We start from the raw sequence: 16,043 nt of genomic DNA, 5'->3' as shown, positions 1-16,043 counted from the left end.
TCACCCTACTTTCTCCTGTAACAATCTACGGCTAAAATGGCAAACACTCTACTGCTAACAATTTTTTGAAGTCAGCATATTGAGATAATGTCAGATAATGCAAGACAATGCAGAAGCAACAAACACGACAAGCATATTGAACCACTAGCACACCAACACAGTGACAGCCATGAGAATGGCTAAGGCTGGGATTGCACATCACCAATATTCACTACCACTGCGTGCTGCAGGCTACATCGAGGAGGACTGGGACAGACTGCACAGATGATCAAGAGCAGGGCCGGATTAAGGTGGGTGCTATTGATGCTGCAGCATTAGGCCCATTCCTGAAATAGGCCCAGATGACAACAGACAAGAATTTTCCGGAAGCTGAACAGTTTTCCTTTGCTATATTAACCTCAAAATAATTCTTAGAATTAAATTTGGAGTCCGACTTTTGGACGCCTAGACACAGTGTTACTTATTTTACAGTGACTACTGTTCTTTGCGCTGTGACGCAACTATAACGTTGTTGTGTTTATTGTTAACCGAAGATTTCAAGTTAATGCTATCAATTTTACGCTAAACAGTTTACTTAGTAATTTAGCTGCATTTTTTTGCAATATCTTGGGGATTCTTGCCACTTTATTATTGCTTGGTAAGTACTACGTAGTAAATTTTTCACCCTGAAAGTTAGTTGTACAGTAAAAATCGATGCCTATTTAAATGGTTAACTGTGAAGGTAAAACTAAAAGCCGGCCCACAGGCCCGGCATGGATGTTTAGAATTTTTTAAATCCTCGACAGGATTCTGGTCTATTATTAAATTGTGGACAAATTTTTACACTCAAGAGCCTGAACTGAGTCACTCTGACCCAATGTCTCTGCAAATTCATTTTTTCTTACTCTGTTTCGTAAGAGAATTGCAAACTTTTGTGTATTTCATTGTTAAGTTTTCTGCATTAAGTGCACTTTTCAGACAATTACTATTGAATGTTGATGTTACATAGTTTGATGTTAATCTCGAGTTCTTACGATACTACATCGTTATTATTATTTATGTTCAATAAAGGCTGGCTGGTTGCGTCGCAAGCAATTAAGGCTCCTCGGTCGGTCCGAGTGCGCATGTACGGTGAATGTTGAATGCACATGCACCAATGCGAGAAAAAATAGGCCTTTTTGGCACTGCAGCATCAGGCCCAATTTTTCTTAATCCGGCCCTGATCAAGAGCAAGCAGGGAACATTTGAAGATTGTTCCAAAGTTGGCCTTCATGTATGTGAAAATTCAACTTCCTTGTGGTTCATAAGACGAAAATGGTATTAAATGACTTTCATTGTAATCACGGATTTTCAAAAAGCAGTAATATGGAGAGGGTGTCTGTATTTGAAATCCCTTTAAATGGGATGAATTGAGTCAAATATTTTTCTTATTTGGTGTAAAAGATCACATTACTATTACCCAGAAAGACAGCTTTATATATACAGTATATCACAGAAATTGGATAACAATGGTAATATTTTAAAACATAGAAAAACTTTCAGGACATTCCCCTGACAACATTGTCCCACCATCCTGGGTGTTCCTCATGCCTCAGCCAAGACGCCTTTCCACAAAGCAGACCTGGGCTTCCACATTTCATCAAAACCTGTAATATCCTCAACTGGTTTGATGCAGACAATGAAACCCACGTCTGTCTGGAGGCAGAGACCCTGCAGGCACACGTCATGAGTGACGGAGACGGCCTGGTGCCAACTCGAGGTCTGTGTACTTCAGAACACCAGGAGATGCATCACTTCAGAATACAAGGGCTACCACACCCTTTCAGGTTTTATCATTCCTTACTGCCTAAGGCCCCATTTATAATAGACATCAAAGCACCTCGTTTGAGGGTGTGGGCATATTTGGCTCCAGATAATCAGCTACTTCAAAACCTACTACATGCATTTTGTTAGAAGTTTAGAAGTAAATTGACCTATCAAAATTACAAACAAAATCGCACAAAATTATTCTGACTTGTGTATGCCCAACTCCAATACACATAACATTTTCCTACTGATACACTAAGGAGACCCCTTTCTTACAATTGCTTTCCTGTTGCACTTAAAATTATTATTATAACATTATTATAATATAATTAATTATAGGCCAACCTTCAAGCTGCCCTATATTGCAAAAAATTTAGAAAAGGTTGTTGTACAGCAGCTTGGTGCCTTTTTAGAGGATTGATCCATTTCAGTCTGGTTTTCGGAAACGGTGCCCTACAAAAACAGCCCTCCTTAAAGTTTTAGCCACCTATTAATGGCTGTTCCTGCCAAAACTGCTAGAGCTTAGTGCGGCCTTCGACACAGTGGGCCATTAGAGTTTAGTTAATAGGTTAGAACAGTCTGTGGGGGTCTCTGGTTGTGTACTGGACTGGTTCTCCTCATATCTATCAAACAGGAGTTTCTTGGTTGGTATTGCAGAATTTACGTCTCTTACTGCTCCTCTGACTTGTGGAGTGCCACAGGGTTCGGTTCTCAGATCGCTACTGTTATCCTTACACATCCTTCCTTTTTCTCAGATTATGAACTCTTTTATCACCGCTTATGGTGGTGATATACATCTTTATATCTCATTTAAACCTAATCAAATTGAAAAATTGTCTGTTTTGGTTGACTGCTTGTCACCAATTAATAATTGGCTTGCAGTTGAACTCAGGAGACTGAGGTTCTAATTGTTGCTCCCCCTGGCCTTCACTCTGATATTAGTCTCAAGATGGCTTCCGTCTCTCCAATTGCCAAGTCGAACTTCCGTAATCTGGAGGTTATTTTCAATCAGTCTTTAAGCCTAGATTCACATGTTAGCCGTTCCTGTTTCTTTCATTTAAGAAACCTTTCTAAATGGAGGTCTCCAGTTTAAAAACCCAGAGCTGGAGATGTTTGTGCATGTTTTTATCTCCTCGCATCTTGACTACTGTAATGCCCTGTGTAAATCCTCTTTCTCAGCTACAGTTAGTCCTGCTAGGCTTTTAACTTGATCGATCAAGACAGAGGATGCTTATTACACCCATCTTGTATGAAGTGCACTGGTTTCTGGTTTATTATAGCATTTGTTTTAAAGTTTTGGTGCTTAGCTATTGAGCTCTCTGCCGACAAGCCCCCCAAGTATACCACTGGCCTCCTGTACCACCATACATCCTGTCGAGCACTTAGGTCTGGACAACTGGCCCTCTCAGTTATCCCTCATACGCGACTCAAGCTACATGGGGAATGGGCTTTTCAGGCCGTTGCACAAACGTCTTCTGTTAGCGCTGTGCACGACTGAGGCAGTCGAGTCTTGAGTAAACAACTTAAGATATTTTTATTTAAGTAGGTTGAACACAGCCAAGTTGCCTCTGTTCTTGTCATTTCTATTCTAGTTTTTCTTTTTCTTGTTATATTTGGAAGGCACATTTATGTATTTTTTGTGATGTCACATCTGTGAAAGGCGCTTTATAGATACATTTTACTTACTTACATTGAAGGGCCATCTTCTATGAGATGCTCTTAGTTCATAAAAACCAAAAAAAAAAAATCAGGAAGCAGAACAGAACATTTTGTTTAAACATTTTATCTGCTCTGAATGTGATTTACTTGTAGCATAAATACAAATATTGGATATTTGATCTTTACAGTGGGGCAGCTGTGGGATTTAAGAGTTTAGAATGATTTTTAAGTGTTAAGAATAAAATATTTTCATGTATCCATAATCTGAAAATAGCCAACTTGTTACAGAGCAAAGGGGATTAAACCTTTCTTATCTCTTAAATTACAACTGTGGAAGAATAATTTTAGGGTAACCTAGCATTCATCTTTAAGAAATAGCATAAAAGGTTGATAAACGTCGGAAACGAGATAAAGGTCAAGTGAACAACAAAATGCACACTGAAATGTAAGAATTGGTTTAGGAAAAAATACTGAGATGGTCAAGTAAATAAAGAATGTACTAGAAGAAAGGTTGATGTACTATACAAAATGTACTGAAGGATGACTAAGAAATCAGCAGATGTCCTACAAACGAGAATGGACAATTATTATATGCACAGAAATTTCAAGGGTGGTGGAGCAACTCAAAAGGTATAAGAGACTTTTATATTTTATATAAATCATTTGGGTGTAAACCAATGAACCAACCAGAGTAAATATGTGCATTGATTGAGACTGTACGTAAGTTCATTAGTTTAGAAAATGAACCTCTGTTCTTTGTTTCTCTGACCATTCTGGCCATGTTGTCACAGACTGCTCCTTCCAAGGCATGTTGCTGAGGAGTATTCAAAAGAGACGATGAACAGCTCTTCTCCTGCATGTTTACTGAATCATCCTGTTAGATGATGTCCATCCATCCATCCATTGTCCAACCCTAGCTACAGGGTCACAGGGGTCTGCTGGAGCCAATCCCAGCCAACAGAGTGCAAGGCAGGAAACAAACCTGGGCAGGGCGCCAACCCACTGCAGGGCACACACACACACACACACTAGGGACAATTTAGAATCGCCAAAGCACCTAACCTGCATATCTTTGGACTGTGGGAGGAAACCCACGCAGATATGGGGAGAACATGCAAACTCCATGCAGGGAGAACCCCGGAAGCAAACCTGGGTCTCCTAACTGTGAGGCAGCAGCGCTATTCACTGCGCTACTGTGCCGCCTGTTAGAGGATGTTTCTTTCTTTAATAAGATGTTAAATTTCGACCATACAACACAACAACCTCTGGATTCACCACAGTTTTGAAGACTCTTGACGATTTTTTACCTTTCTATGTGAAAACTCATAAATGTCATTTTTTTTTTTCTTGGTTTCTAATTAAATATTCTATTGGGTATCACTTATTTTAATCTGCCTCCTGTATCCCAAAGGCATGCAGGGTATGGCCATGTCATGTTGCACAATGTTTCCAGCACTTTTTAGTTGCAGGGAGTGAACAAAATGTTCTCCACAGCTCACTCTGACAATCTTGTTTAATTTTATCTTTAGTCAGGCAGACTTTTTAAACATGAGAGCTGAAAACCAACGAATGCTCATTCACAAGTAAAATGCATCTAATGCAGCGATGAGGAATATGAAATACTTTGGGGGCCTTGGACTGCACAAACAGAAGAGAAGTTTATCTGCCGGATGTCTCATGTTTTATGTACCATGACATTGGCCTCAACTCTTATCAGGCAGCGGCACATCATGGGCTGTTGTGAAAAGGGGCGCACTCCGAATACTTTCCAAAACTGAAACTGTGCGGGAAAGCCGTCACGCAAATCATGTAAATTGACATACTCAGATGACAAGATCAGCAACGCCACTCAGCAAGCCTGACATGCCCTCCAACTACAAGTTCTGTAATGCAACATTGGCTTTAGTGTCTTAAGACTCCAGACCCCCGTTTGAGATAATGGATGGTAGTTCCTGGGACCCTCAGAACGACAGGCTGATAAGGAGGTGAGTGGCGGATTTTAGCACTTTTACTTTTCACCATGATGAATAGTTTAGATATTTGCAAAACTCTTATCTTGATAATCAATAGTTGCTACAATCAGCAACTCCATGTATCGTCATAAGTGCTACATTCGCCATTTAACGTTATTGAACAATGTGATGCTTTAGGTGGCTTGTTTTGTGTGCTACTTATACTGCAGAGCAGGGGATGAAAAAAGTTAAGATGATTATCTTTTCCGTTTTTTTCTTCCTAATTTACAGTTAAATGCAAGTTAACCGTTACCTGTTTCAGTTTCTGGTGGTATATAATCATCACTACAAGCCACAAATACATTTTATAGCAGATGTGTAAAAAGCAGTTGGCCGGCTCTAAGAGATGGGCCAATTTCATTTTAGTTTGTAATCACAGAATGATCATCTTCCTAACATCATCATGTGACATTCTCAAATCCACTTAATTCAGTCTAGAATTTCAGGTTGCCGAGCAGGCTTTGCCAGGAGCATCACGTGCAATGAGAATGGCAATCTTGGGTAGGAGCCTTCAGTTCCTGCACAGACGCACAAATGGGAAATTAACAGGCGAAAATTCACCCAACAGGCACTTATCATGAGAAGAGGGGTCCACCACCCATTCACATTTACCCCCCTCTGACATAACAGAGCAGCAGAATGAAAATGTTTCTGGTCAATGAGAAGAGGAAGTGACATCTGGCGACCATGAAGATCAGCCGTGTGACATGCGGTGGTGGTGTGGAAGTGGGTTCTCAAAGAGGAAATGCAGAGTCTGGCTGCACAGGCATAGTCTGAGTAATGGCAAAATCGTCAAGCTAAAATGTTGCAAGAAATCACCTGATTAGTTCGTTAAAATGACAACTTGAAGCTCTAATAACTAGAGTGCCCAGCAAGATAAAATCATCCCCTAAACGTCCATTGTTACCCCACTGGCCTCAAGTTAATGCCATCCTTTAGCACCATTTGTGGAAAAGGAGCATCAGTCCAGGCAATTCAGGCTAGAGGGCAGTAGAAATAACGTAATCATTTAAAATTATTTTGAAAAGCAAGAGAAAGTGGACCAAGGATGTTGCCTATAACAAGATGTGCAACAGAAAAAAGAAAAAAAAAACAACTACATTACTCACCATCAAAGTGTCGTGACTGAAGAGGCCCACTTCATCTGACTCATTATAAGAAAGCTTTAACCTGGGAGCTACCAAGCTTGTGGGTCTTAAAGGAGGGGCAGGCCTACCAGGTTTGACCTCACGATTCACGGATGGCTATGGAAACTTCAGATATGAGACCATTTTACCTAAAATTGTGCCACGCTCTGATTCTTCAGCCCTTAAGCCTGCCATATTACCTTTATGCTTTGTAATCAGTGTGGTAACATCCAAACACCCCTCATTTTCAAACAAAGTGGAACAATGAAGAAATCACATTTGGCATCAGAGTACATGTGTGCCATCTGATGGACTGGCACCTTGTTTATGTTTTTTTTGGTCTTATGCCCATTGATGCCTGGATCGGCTTCAGCTCCCTGCTGCCCTGAATTGGACTGAGCAGGTTTAACAATGTACAGAACATCCATTATAGGACATTCAGAAAGTACTCAGACCGTTCACTTTTTACATTTTGTTACGTTATAGCCTTATACTAACATCTTTAATTTTTTTTCCCCCCACACTCAATACCCCAGAATGACAAAAAACAAAAACAGTACTTTAGAGATTTTTGCAAATTTTTTAAAAAATAAAAAATCACATTGACACAAGTATGCAGACCCTTTAATTACTATCTTTGGCAGTGATCACACCCTGGAGTCTTCTTGGGGATTACACTAAAAGTTGGGCATATCTGACTCTGGAGAGCAGAGGATGAAAAAGTTCTTCTTTCAATTTTTTCTTCCAAATCTACAGTTAAATGCAAGTTAACTGTTACCAGTTTCAGTTTCTGGTGGTGTATATTGATCACCACAAGCTAGAAATAGGATTTTATGCCATTCTTCTCTGCAGATCCTCTCAAGCTTGGTAGACCACCAATGGAGAGCTATTTTCAAGTCTCCCCAAATTGTTAGACTGGGTTCAAGTGCGGACTCTGGCTAGGCAACTCAATGTCATTCCCAGAGTTGTTCTTAAGTCATGACTGTGTTTTCTTTGCTTTTTGTTTAAGGTCACTGTCCTCAAGGAGCAGGTGTACAAGGATATTGCTGTATTTTGCTACATTGACGTTTCCCTCAACCTTGTTTAATCTGCCTGCTATTGAAAAGCAACCTGACCACCATGCTTCACCGTTGAAATGGTACTGTACAAGAGATGAGCACTGCCTGATTTTACTCAGACATTATGCTAATCTTGATTTCATCACATCAGAACATCTTGTTTCTCAGAGTCTGAGGTCCTTCAGGTGTTTTTTTGCAAACTCCAAGCAGACTTCCATGTGTCTTTTACTTCAATGAGGCTTCTCTTTGACCATTCTCTCATAAAGGCCAAACTGATGGAGCGTTGCTGTGGTGGTTGTCCATCTAAAAGTTTGTCCCATCTATATACAGGTTCTCTGGAGCTCAGCAAGTGTAACCATCTGGTAACTGGTACCCTTCTCCTTCAAATGATCAGTATGACCAGCTCAAGGAAGAGTTGTGGTTATTCTAAACTTCTTCCAATTAAGAATTATAAGGCCACTGTTCTTTTGGGAACTGTCAATGTTGCAGGAAATGTTTGGAGCCTTCCCCAGATCTGTGCCATTGCAGGCAATTCCTTCAACCTCATGGCTTAGTTTTTTCTCTGAAGCACATCGTCAACTCTGGGACCTCCTAAAATCCTGTTTTTGTTTTGTCATTTTGGGGGGTATTGTGTGTTGATTGATGTGGGAAAAGTGAATTGAAATGACTTTAACATAAGGCTGCAACACAACATGTGAAAAAGATGAAGAGGTCCTTTTCGAAGGCACTGCATGTTACCAATTTTCAGAACTCCACACTGTCCATTAGAGCATCATAGCTGCAAGGCAGGCTCCACTACTGAACAGGGTGCTTACTCGTCCAGCCATCTACTAAAGGTGCTTAGTCCAGTACAGGGTTGTGGGACTCTGGAGCCTATCCTGACAGCATCGGTTGCAAGGGAGGAACTAATCCGGGATGTGACAGAGGTCCTTTGCATGTCACAGCCATACATATGTCTATAAGTCTTACAAGACATAGAGGGCCAATTGACAGTCAGCCATTTTTAGTATTATTATTAATTTGGCTGACATCTGTATCTAAGGTGACTTATAAGAACACATATGGTGCAGTTATTTAAATCCATTTTTACAACCGGTGTACAAGCATGTTAAAAGGTCAGGTTGCTATTTTTCAAATCAAAGTTATTTCTTCACAATCATGGTATATAAATTTGATACATGACTATGTTCTAAAGTGAACCATTTTTTTTTATAAATTAAAAAAATACATAGCTTGTTCAGTGGCGTAGCTAGGAGGGGGGCAAGGGGGGCATCTGTCCCCGGGCGCAGCATCCAGGGGCGCCAAATTGATGTTACGAAATTTTAGAATGAAATGTTTTCCATTCTTAAATGCACTAAAAAGTAAATAAAAAACATTCGCATACTAGTCCATCACTCCATCAGTATGAGGATATCTTTTTCCTATGTTTTTTTTTCTCTTTCTGATTTCTAAGCATGTATTCGTTCTATATACCCAACAGACAATAATTTATTTACTCTAACATGCTTGACTCCCACCCAGAAACATTTTTGACGTTATTAAACAGGTCGCATGACTGACATGAGGCATTAGTGTATCATTGTCTAAGTTGTTGCAAACGCCATTTCTGTGTGCCAAGTGATTTGTGTTTATGTGTTTGATAGAAAATTGATTGGGCTGTGGTGAAGTATTCTAGTAGATGGCTGCAAAAGTCTAGACGTTTCCCCATCATATTTTCGTACAAATAAATTGTAAGTAATGCAGTTTTTATGAATATATAATTATTTTGCTTTATAATATGCTATTTACTTTCTTTAAAATCATTTTTAAATGCGGAAAACATTTTTTCTTACAAAAACGGATTTAGATTTTAAAGAACACAAGGCAGTGTTATCATTTTCGGAGACTTATATGAAATTTTTTTCTTAAAATACTATTATTGTAAATACATTTTAAAAAATTTTCTTTCCCTTCCCCATTGCATTTTGGCAAACAGGAGGGGGCGCGAAATCTTCAGTTGTCCCTGGGCGCTGAAAACCCTAGCTACGCCTCTGAGCTTGTTCTCATGGACTAAATTTACGAGACATTCACCTGAGGCAGCCATCCACAATATATTGGGCTGTACACCATACTGAGGAGAGTCACCCCAGTTACTTACCATGTTTGGGCGTTCTCTTTGTTCCACATGTCAAGACTGAAGGCAGTTCACATTTGTCAGTTTCCTGGTATGCCGGCTCCTCTTCCACTCCCAGTGGTCATGAAGGGCCACCATCAATTCAAAGTCTGTAGGATTTTGGAATCCAGGAGACATGGACCTATAATAGAAGAGAGGACTGGTATGGTTATGGCCCTGAGGAATGCACACACTTCTCAGCTGCTGAGCAGGTGTTCACATGCGTTTCCTTTGAAGACAGATGTTCGTGCTCAGAGTAATCCCCTTGGGGAGTGGGTTATATCATAATAAACATTGTTTTATTGGGCTTGTGTGCTATTTTAGAGATGTTTTTATGATTGACAAATTATTTTTTGGGCTTTCTATTTTTTTTTAAGAAAGTTAATTTTTTTATTTCGTTTCTAGTGTTCTTTTTTTATGCAACAAAGGAGATGCAATACAAATATGGCGTTGACTACATGACATTCTATCCCTCAGTTGGATAAAACAAAAAATCATTAGCGTAATTAGCTTTCAAACATGTAGACCAAGTGGTTCAGTTTTGAAGTCCTTTTCAGCCGACTCCCAATTTTCATTTTGTCCTTTTGTTGTGAATGCTTGATTATTCACATTCCTGGTTTTGATTCTGCCTGTCCCTCACTACAATTCAGTGCCATTTTTCATCTCCTTCTCATCTCATCTCTCACAATAATCCTCGGAGACCACAGTTTCATTACCATTTGAAGAGGAACCTTTTGATTTAAGAGACTGTCCCTTCAGTGTTCAGTCAGGTCATTCCTCAAATGTTTGAAGATTTTGCTGTGCCTTCTTACTATGGCTAAGATGTGTTATCGCTACTTCAGGTCATAAGTGGTAGTCCCTCTGTGAAAGTGAAAGCAGCCGGTTGCTTACACAGCATCTGTCTGATGCAAAATGAGCGTGGTCTGCTTCCTGAAGGCTATGACCAGCTCCTACTGACGTCAAGTTAGAGATTCTAGTGCTGGCACAGATTCAGTAGGTTGACCTCTATTCCATCACTTCTCATTGACTGTGATCTGGACTATGATGATGGTGGCATCATTGGTAAATTTAACGATGGAGACGTGTCTGGCCACACAGTCAGTGGTGAGTAAAAAGAGTACACATGGCGGCTAAAGTACACAACCCTGTTGAGGCTCAGTATGGAAGACATGATGCTGCCAATCTGCACATGGTGAGGTCTGTTGGTTAGGAAGTCCAAAATCCAGTTGGCTTTTGATAGTACAACAGTGTTAATTGCTAAGCTGTAATTTATGAACCATACCAAGGTAATAATCGTAAACTAAAACGAAGACTAAAACTATTAATGAAAAAACATTTTCGTAAACTGAAATAAAATAAATAACAAAACTGAGATAAAAAAATAAAACGATACGAAACTATTACAGTAGCTTAAAGACTAACTGAAATAAAATAATAATTTCTAAAAAAAAAAATCAGTTTTCGTGATCATGTCTGAAAGAACACGGCTGAATCTATTTTTGCATTTTCATAAACTTCCGGTCCTGCCCTGTAGGTGATGAAATTCAGCATATAAACTTTATCTGACCAGAGGGTATCTGCGATCAACATGTCCGGAAGAAAACGACACAGCGCCGTATGGGAGTTTTTCGAATAAAATGCTGAAAGCAACAACAGTAAGTGCATAGTGTTGGAGCAGGGTGCGTTGGGTGCTGTACAGATTAAAGGTAAAAACCCAACAAACTTTAAAGTGCACCTTAATAGCTATCACAAATTAGCCTACAACATATTTCTGGGTAAAGAAAAAGAAAGGCTGAAAAGCGAGTGCAATTTGAGTATACCTGCAAGTTCTAGTACACATCATACAAGACAGCAGACATTAACATCGTGTTTGCAGAGGACAGCAAATTGGGGAACGAACTCAGCTGAACAACAAAAACGCAAAGACGCCCAAGTAAACTTGTTTATTGACACTGGCATGTCTACTAGGCTGTGTGACAAGCCTTCATTCAGAAAATTTGTTTCCTCTCTTGATCCCAAATTTAGCATGCCACGTGCTGCACGAATAAATGCGCTCATCGTACATAAAATGAATACAGCAACACAACGTATCAAAGAAATGGTTAACACTTTTTGTTTCAGGTAGCAAGATTGTGGCATGTATGATAAATGGTCAGCAAACCATTCAATATGTGTCCATTGTCTCTCTAGTCTGTTATATTTTGTAATAATATAACACATTAGCACATTTATACAGCACATTACATTTTAATTAGTCTTGGTAAAATAGTAATAAATTATCATATTTAAAAATTATTTATTTTGTAGTGTTATATTTATAGATTAAACTTAATAGATGATTCTGGAGGCTGGGTGGAAAATAAATAATAAAAGTTATTATTTATTTCAAATGATTGAATGCAGCTTTAAGTTTTTTATAAGACTAATTGAGCAGTTATTTTCCAGATTTGGTATCAATATACAAATTATAAAACTAAATTTGCAAAATTTTTATTAGACTGCATCAGACATTGGTACATAGTATGGTACACAGTAATAATTTAATTTAATAAATATTTTATTTAAAAAAAAAATCACACTTTAAAGCTTTTCTGAATATGAGAAGAGAAAATAAGGCCAGCTTATTAAATGAGATCAGTTACAGAGGTAACATGAATCTCTGACTGTGAAACTGAACAAAACCAAATCCTGCAACCACAGTGGTAACAGATAGATAGATAGATACTTTATTAATCCCAAGGGGAAATTCACACCAATAGTGAATAATAATAATAATAATAATAATAGTGGCTTTGACCAAAATTATCATTTAGTTATTCTATGATGCACTAGGAATAAGTGATTATTTTGTTTAAACTTCTTACCTTTTTATTAGAATAACATTATTTTCTGTTTGTTTCTAAAAGTGTGGCCGAACACGGTGGAACAGTACACTTGACATGCTGAAGCGACTTCTGGAAACTAAAGCTACACTTAATGAGGTTCTTGATGAACTTGGGATAGATACACTGTTGACCAGTGATTGGGCCAAGTTGGAAAACCAACTTAAAGTATTGGAGCCATTTGGCATGCACACAGATCAGCTTCAAATAGATAGCCAGTCTCTGTCAGAGGTGATACCTTCCCCGCTAAACCTGGAGGCACATCTCCAGTCAACTAGTGGAGAGAAAAAACTGGTACAAGCTCTTCTTAAGTGTTTGCGCCATCGTTTTACATGTCTGTTAGATCCCATTAGTGACCAATTTGATCCAGTCCCTGCAGCCGCATGTCTAATGGATCCAACTGTCTCTCTAACCCTACAGTCTCCTGAACTAATATCTTTGAAAAGAACAGCAGAGTTATTTGTATTGACTGAGGCAGCGAAACACAATCACACCATAGAAGCACAACAAGATGAGTCTACACAAACAGTAGCAGTTTCAGCAAACATCACAGTCCTTCAGAAATACAAGTACTTGGCTAATAAAATAATTAGCTTAAACCGTGAAAACCAGCCTTGGCCATCTGAAAGTGCTCCACATGAAATGCAGAAATATCAGGAGAGGGTTAGGCAGGGGGATTTTACTGGAAATCCTCTTTAGTTCTGGCAAGCCAGGGTGGCTGTGTATCCTAAACCTAGCCCTGTGGCTTTGGACCTTGTGTGTGCCCCGGCCTCACAAGCATTTGTTGAACGCATATTTTCAGTTTGTGGACAGTTGTCATCTGGATTGCGAAACAGAATGACCACTTCTCTAGAGCAGAGTTTTCTTGAAAATTAACAGAACGATGTATAATTGAATCAGTCAGGCTGTTTTGTATCACTGTTATGGTGAGGCTTTAGTAAATTGTGCAAAGGAGAAAGAAGCATTTGTTGTTTTAATTATACCATTTAATTTAGGATTACTATTTTGCATGCAAAACTGCAGTGTGTTCCACAGTCAGTTCAAATTCAGTATCTGGGTTTTTTAACAGGACATACCTATAGGTTTCTACTGACATTAAATAAATGTTATTTCCAAAAGTCTACAGTTCTCGCATTGTGGCACAAAATGAACCTCCACAAAATTGCTTTAACCATACTATAATTACTAAAACTGAAACTAATATATATAAAAATAACTTTGTGAAATAAAAACTAAACTAAAACTAAAAATATGGCATGAAGACTAACTAAAACTAAATTAAAACTAAAATGAAGACCTGAAGTAATATAAAAATAAAAACTAGCAAAAAAAGTCAAAACTATAATAACTCTGAACCATACTCTGTCATAACATATCTAACTGTACCAGAATGAAATGCAAAAATCATGATATCCTCTGTGAACCAGTTGTGACAACATGCAAACTGGAGATGGTCCAAACAACCTGGACTATTTTGTTAAATGCGTCTCAGCACCTGTCACTCGAGTTTTTCATTAGTATAGATTAGAATGCCACTGGTCAGACGTTATTTTAACTGTACACTTTTGTTTTCTGTGGTGTGTGAATAACTGAAATGGGCAGTAATGTCAAGAAATGTCAGGTAATTAATTGATAACTTAATACAGGAACTAAACATACAACTGGAAATTCCATCTAGTACAAAGCCAACAACCTGTCACTGAACATAGACAAGACAAAGAAGATGGTTTTTGACTTCTTAAGAACTACAAGGGACCACTACCTGGTGTATATCGAGGGCTCAAGCGTGGAGATTGTCAAGAGTACCAAATTCTTGGTGTTCACCTGGAGAACATAACTTGGTCCTTCAGTACTAGCTCAATAGCCAAGAAAGCCCAGCAACATTTTTACTTCATATGAAAGCTACCACCTATCCTTATTACCTTCTAGAGAGGGACTACTGACAGCATCCTGAGCAGATGCATCATTATCTGGATTGAGAAATGCACTGTCATAGATTCCAAGACCATGCTGATGATAGTGAGGAGAGCTGATATGATCATTGGAGTATCTTTTCCTTCCATCACAGACATGTACACCACATGCTGCATCTGCAAAGGCACCAGCAATGTGAAGGATCTAACACACTCTTCACATAAATTATTTACCCTCCTGCCATTTGGACAAAGGTGCTGAAGAAAATGGGCCTTCACTAATAGAATGACTTCTAAACAACAAGGGACTAGGATCCATAGAAAACATAACTTCCCACTCAACTAGGTCATGTCTTTATACAGTAAATATTATATTTATTATTATACTTTTATCTTGATTCAATAGAACACCTTCTGTTATGCGGTTTAAAAGTACGACAGATTGTAGATCTATATGGTGTATCGGAGAAGACGATCACAAGGTGAATGAGCCGGTTTGATATACGGTAAGCTGCAACGGCTGTATTAGTTTAGGTACTTTAGACATGGATTGCTTAAAGCAGCGCCAACTAATATTTTGAACTGAGTATTTGACCCTTGTTTTACGAGTATAAAGTCAGGTGCATATTCACAGCTACTTTTTTAAACAACTTTGCCACTAATCAGAGCTGTAGAGTATTCTATTGACTCTGCTGGAATGTCAAAGGATGGACGTCCAGAACAGGGAACTGCGTCACCTGAACTGGAGTGTAGTAGAGTCCGTTCCACCAGTTCTTCGATAATTTCAAAAATAGTTTCATCTATATCGGAGTCTAAAAGGGCCGCCAACATTGTAATTTCTTCTGATAAATCTTCAATTCTCTCTCTGAAATACGTAATATCTTCGGCAGAATCCATTTAATCGGCAGTAGTAAGCATTTTTCTAATCAATTCTTGTGCTTCGATTCACCAATCAGTAACTAGAGGGCGTGTTAGAGCCCACCCTCTCAACTTTGACGAGTGAAAGTGACAGTTTTACTTCAAGACGTATTTCATGACTGTTTGAAGGAATGTTACAGACAAAATGAAATAAATAAATAAGCAACAAAAAACATTTCGTGACACATTTATTTATTTATGCTGTCATTTCATGACATATTTATTTAGGCTCTCATTTCATGACACATTTATTTATACTCACATTTCACAGTACTTTTATTTATTTATTTAATTTTGTCTGAAATATTCCTCCATAATACAGTACCACATTACTGTACTTGCTTAGCAATACTGCATTATTACCTATGAATTAGGTATTTTTTATATATTCTTTTTATCTAGCAGTTTTATATGTGGTACTTTATAGTTACTGTAAAATGATTATTTTCTTTTTTCCCCCCATTGCATCTGAAGTAGCTACACTGTAATTCCATTATATATGGTAAAATGACAAAGGTTTCTAATCTAATCCGTGTA

General features: G+C 38.5%; 1 protein-coding gene across 2 annotated transcripts in view; it reads right to left on the bottom strand.

The window, feature by feature from the left end:
- The window catches only part of LOC120523195 (dnaJ homolog subfamily B member 13-like), a 40,272-nt gene extending 30,343 nt beyond the window's left edge, over window positions 1-9,929 (bottom strand). Inside the window, exon 1 of one of the 2 annotated variants that reach the window (XM_039744250.1) lies at window positions 9,779-9,929. In XM_039744250.1, coding sequence (XP_039600184.1) covers window positions 9,779-9,807 — 29 coding nt within the window. In that variant the 5' untranslated portion in view covers window positions 9,808-9,929. Of the gene's footprint in view, window positions 1-6,565; window positions 6,611-9,778 lie in introns of those variants that run through there. The other variant, XM_039744251.1, reaches the window with a different exon arrangement.
- Between the last annotated feature and the right edge of the window lie 6,114 nt (window positions 9,930-16,043).

The sequence above is a fragment of the Polypterus senegalus genome, chromosome 2 (assembly GCF_016835505.1).
Source record: "Polypterus senegalus isolate Bchr_013 chromosome 2, ASM1683550v1, whole genome shotgun sequence".
Taxonomy (NCBI): Eukaryota; Metazoa; Chordata; class Cladistia; order Polypteriformes; family Polypteridae; genus Polypterus; species Polypterus senegalus.
The sequence above is the reverse complement of the archived record's forward strand: the minus strand, read 5'-3'. Positions and strand labels throughout refer to the sequence as shown.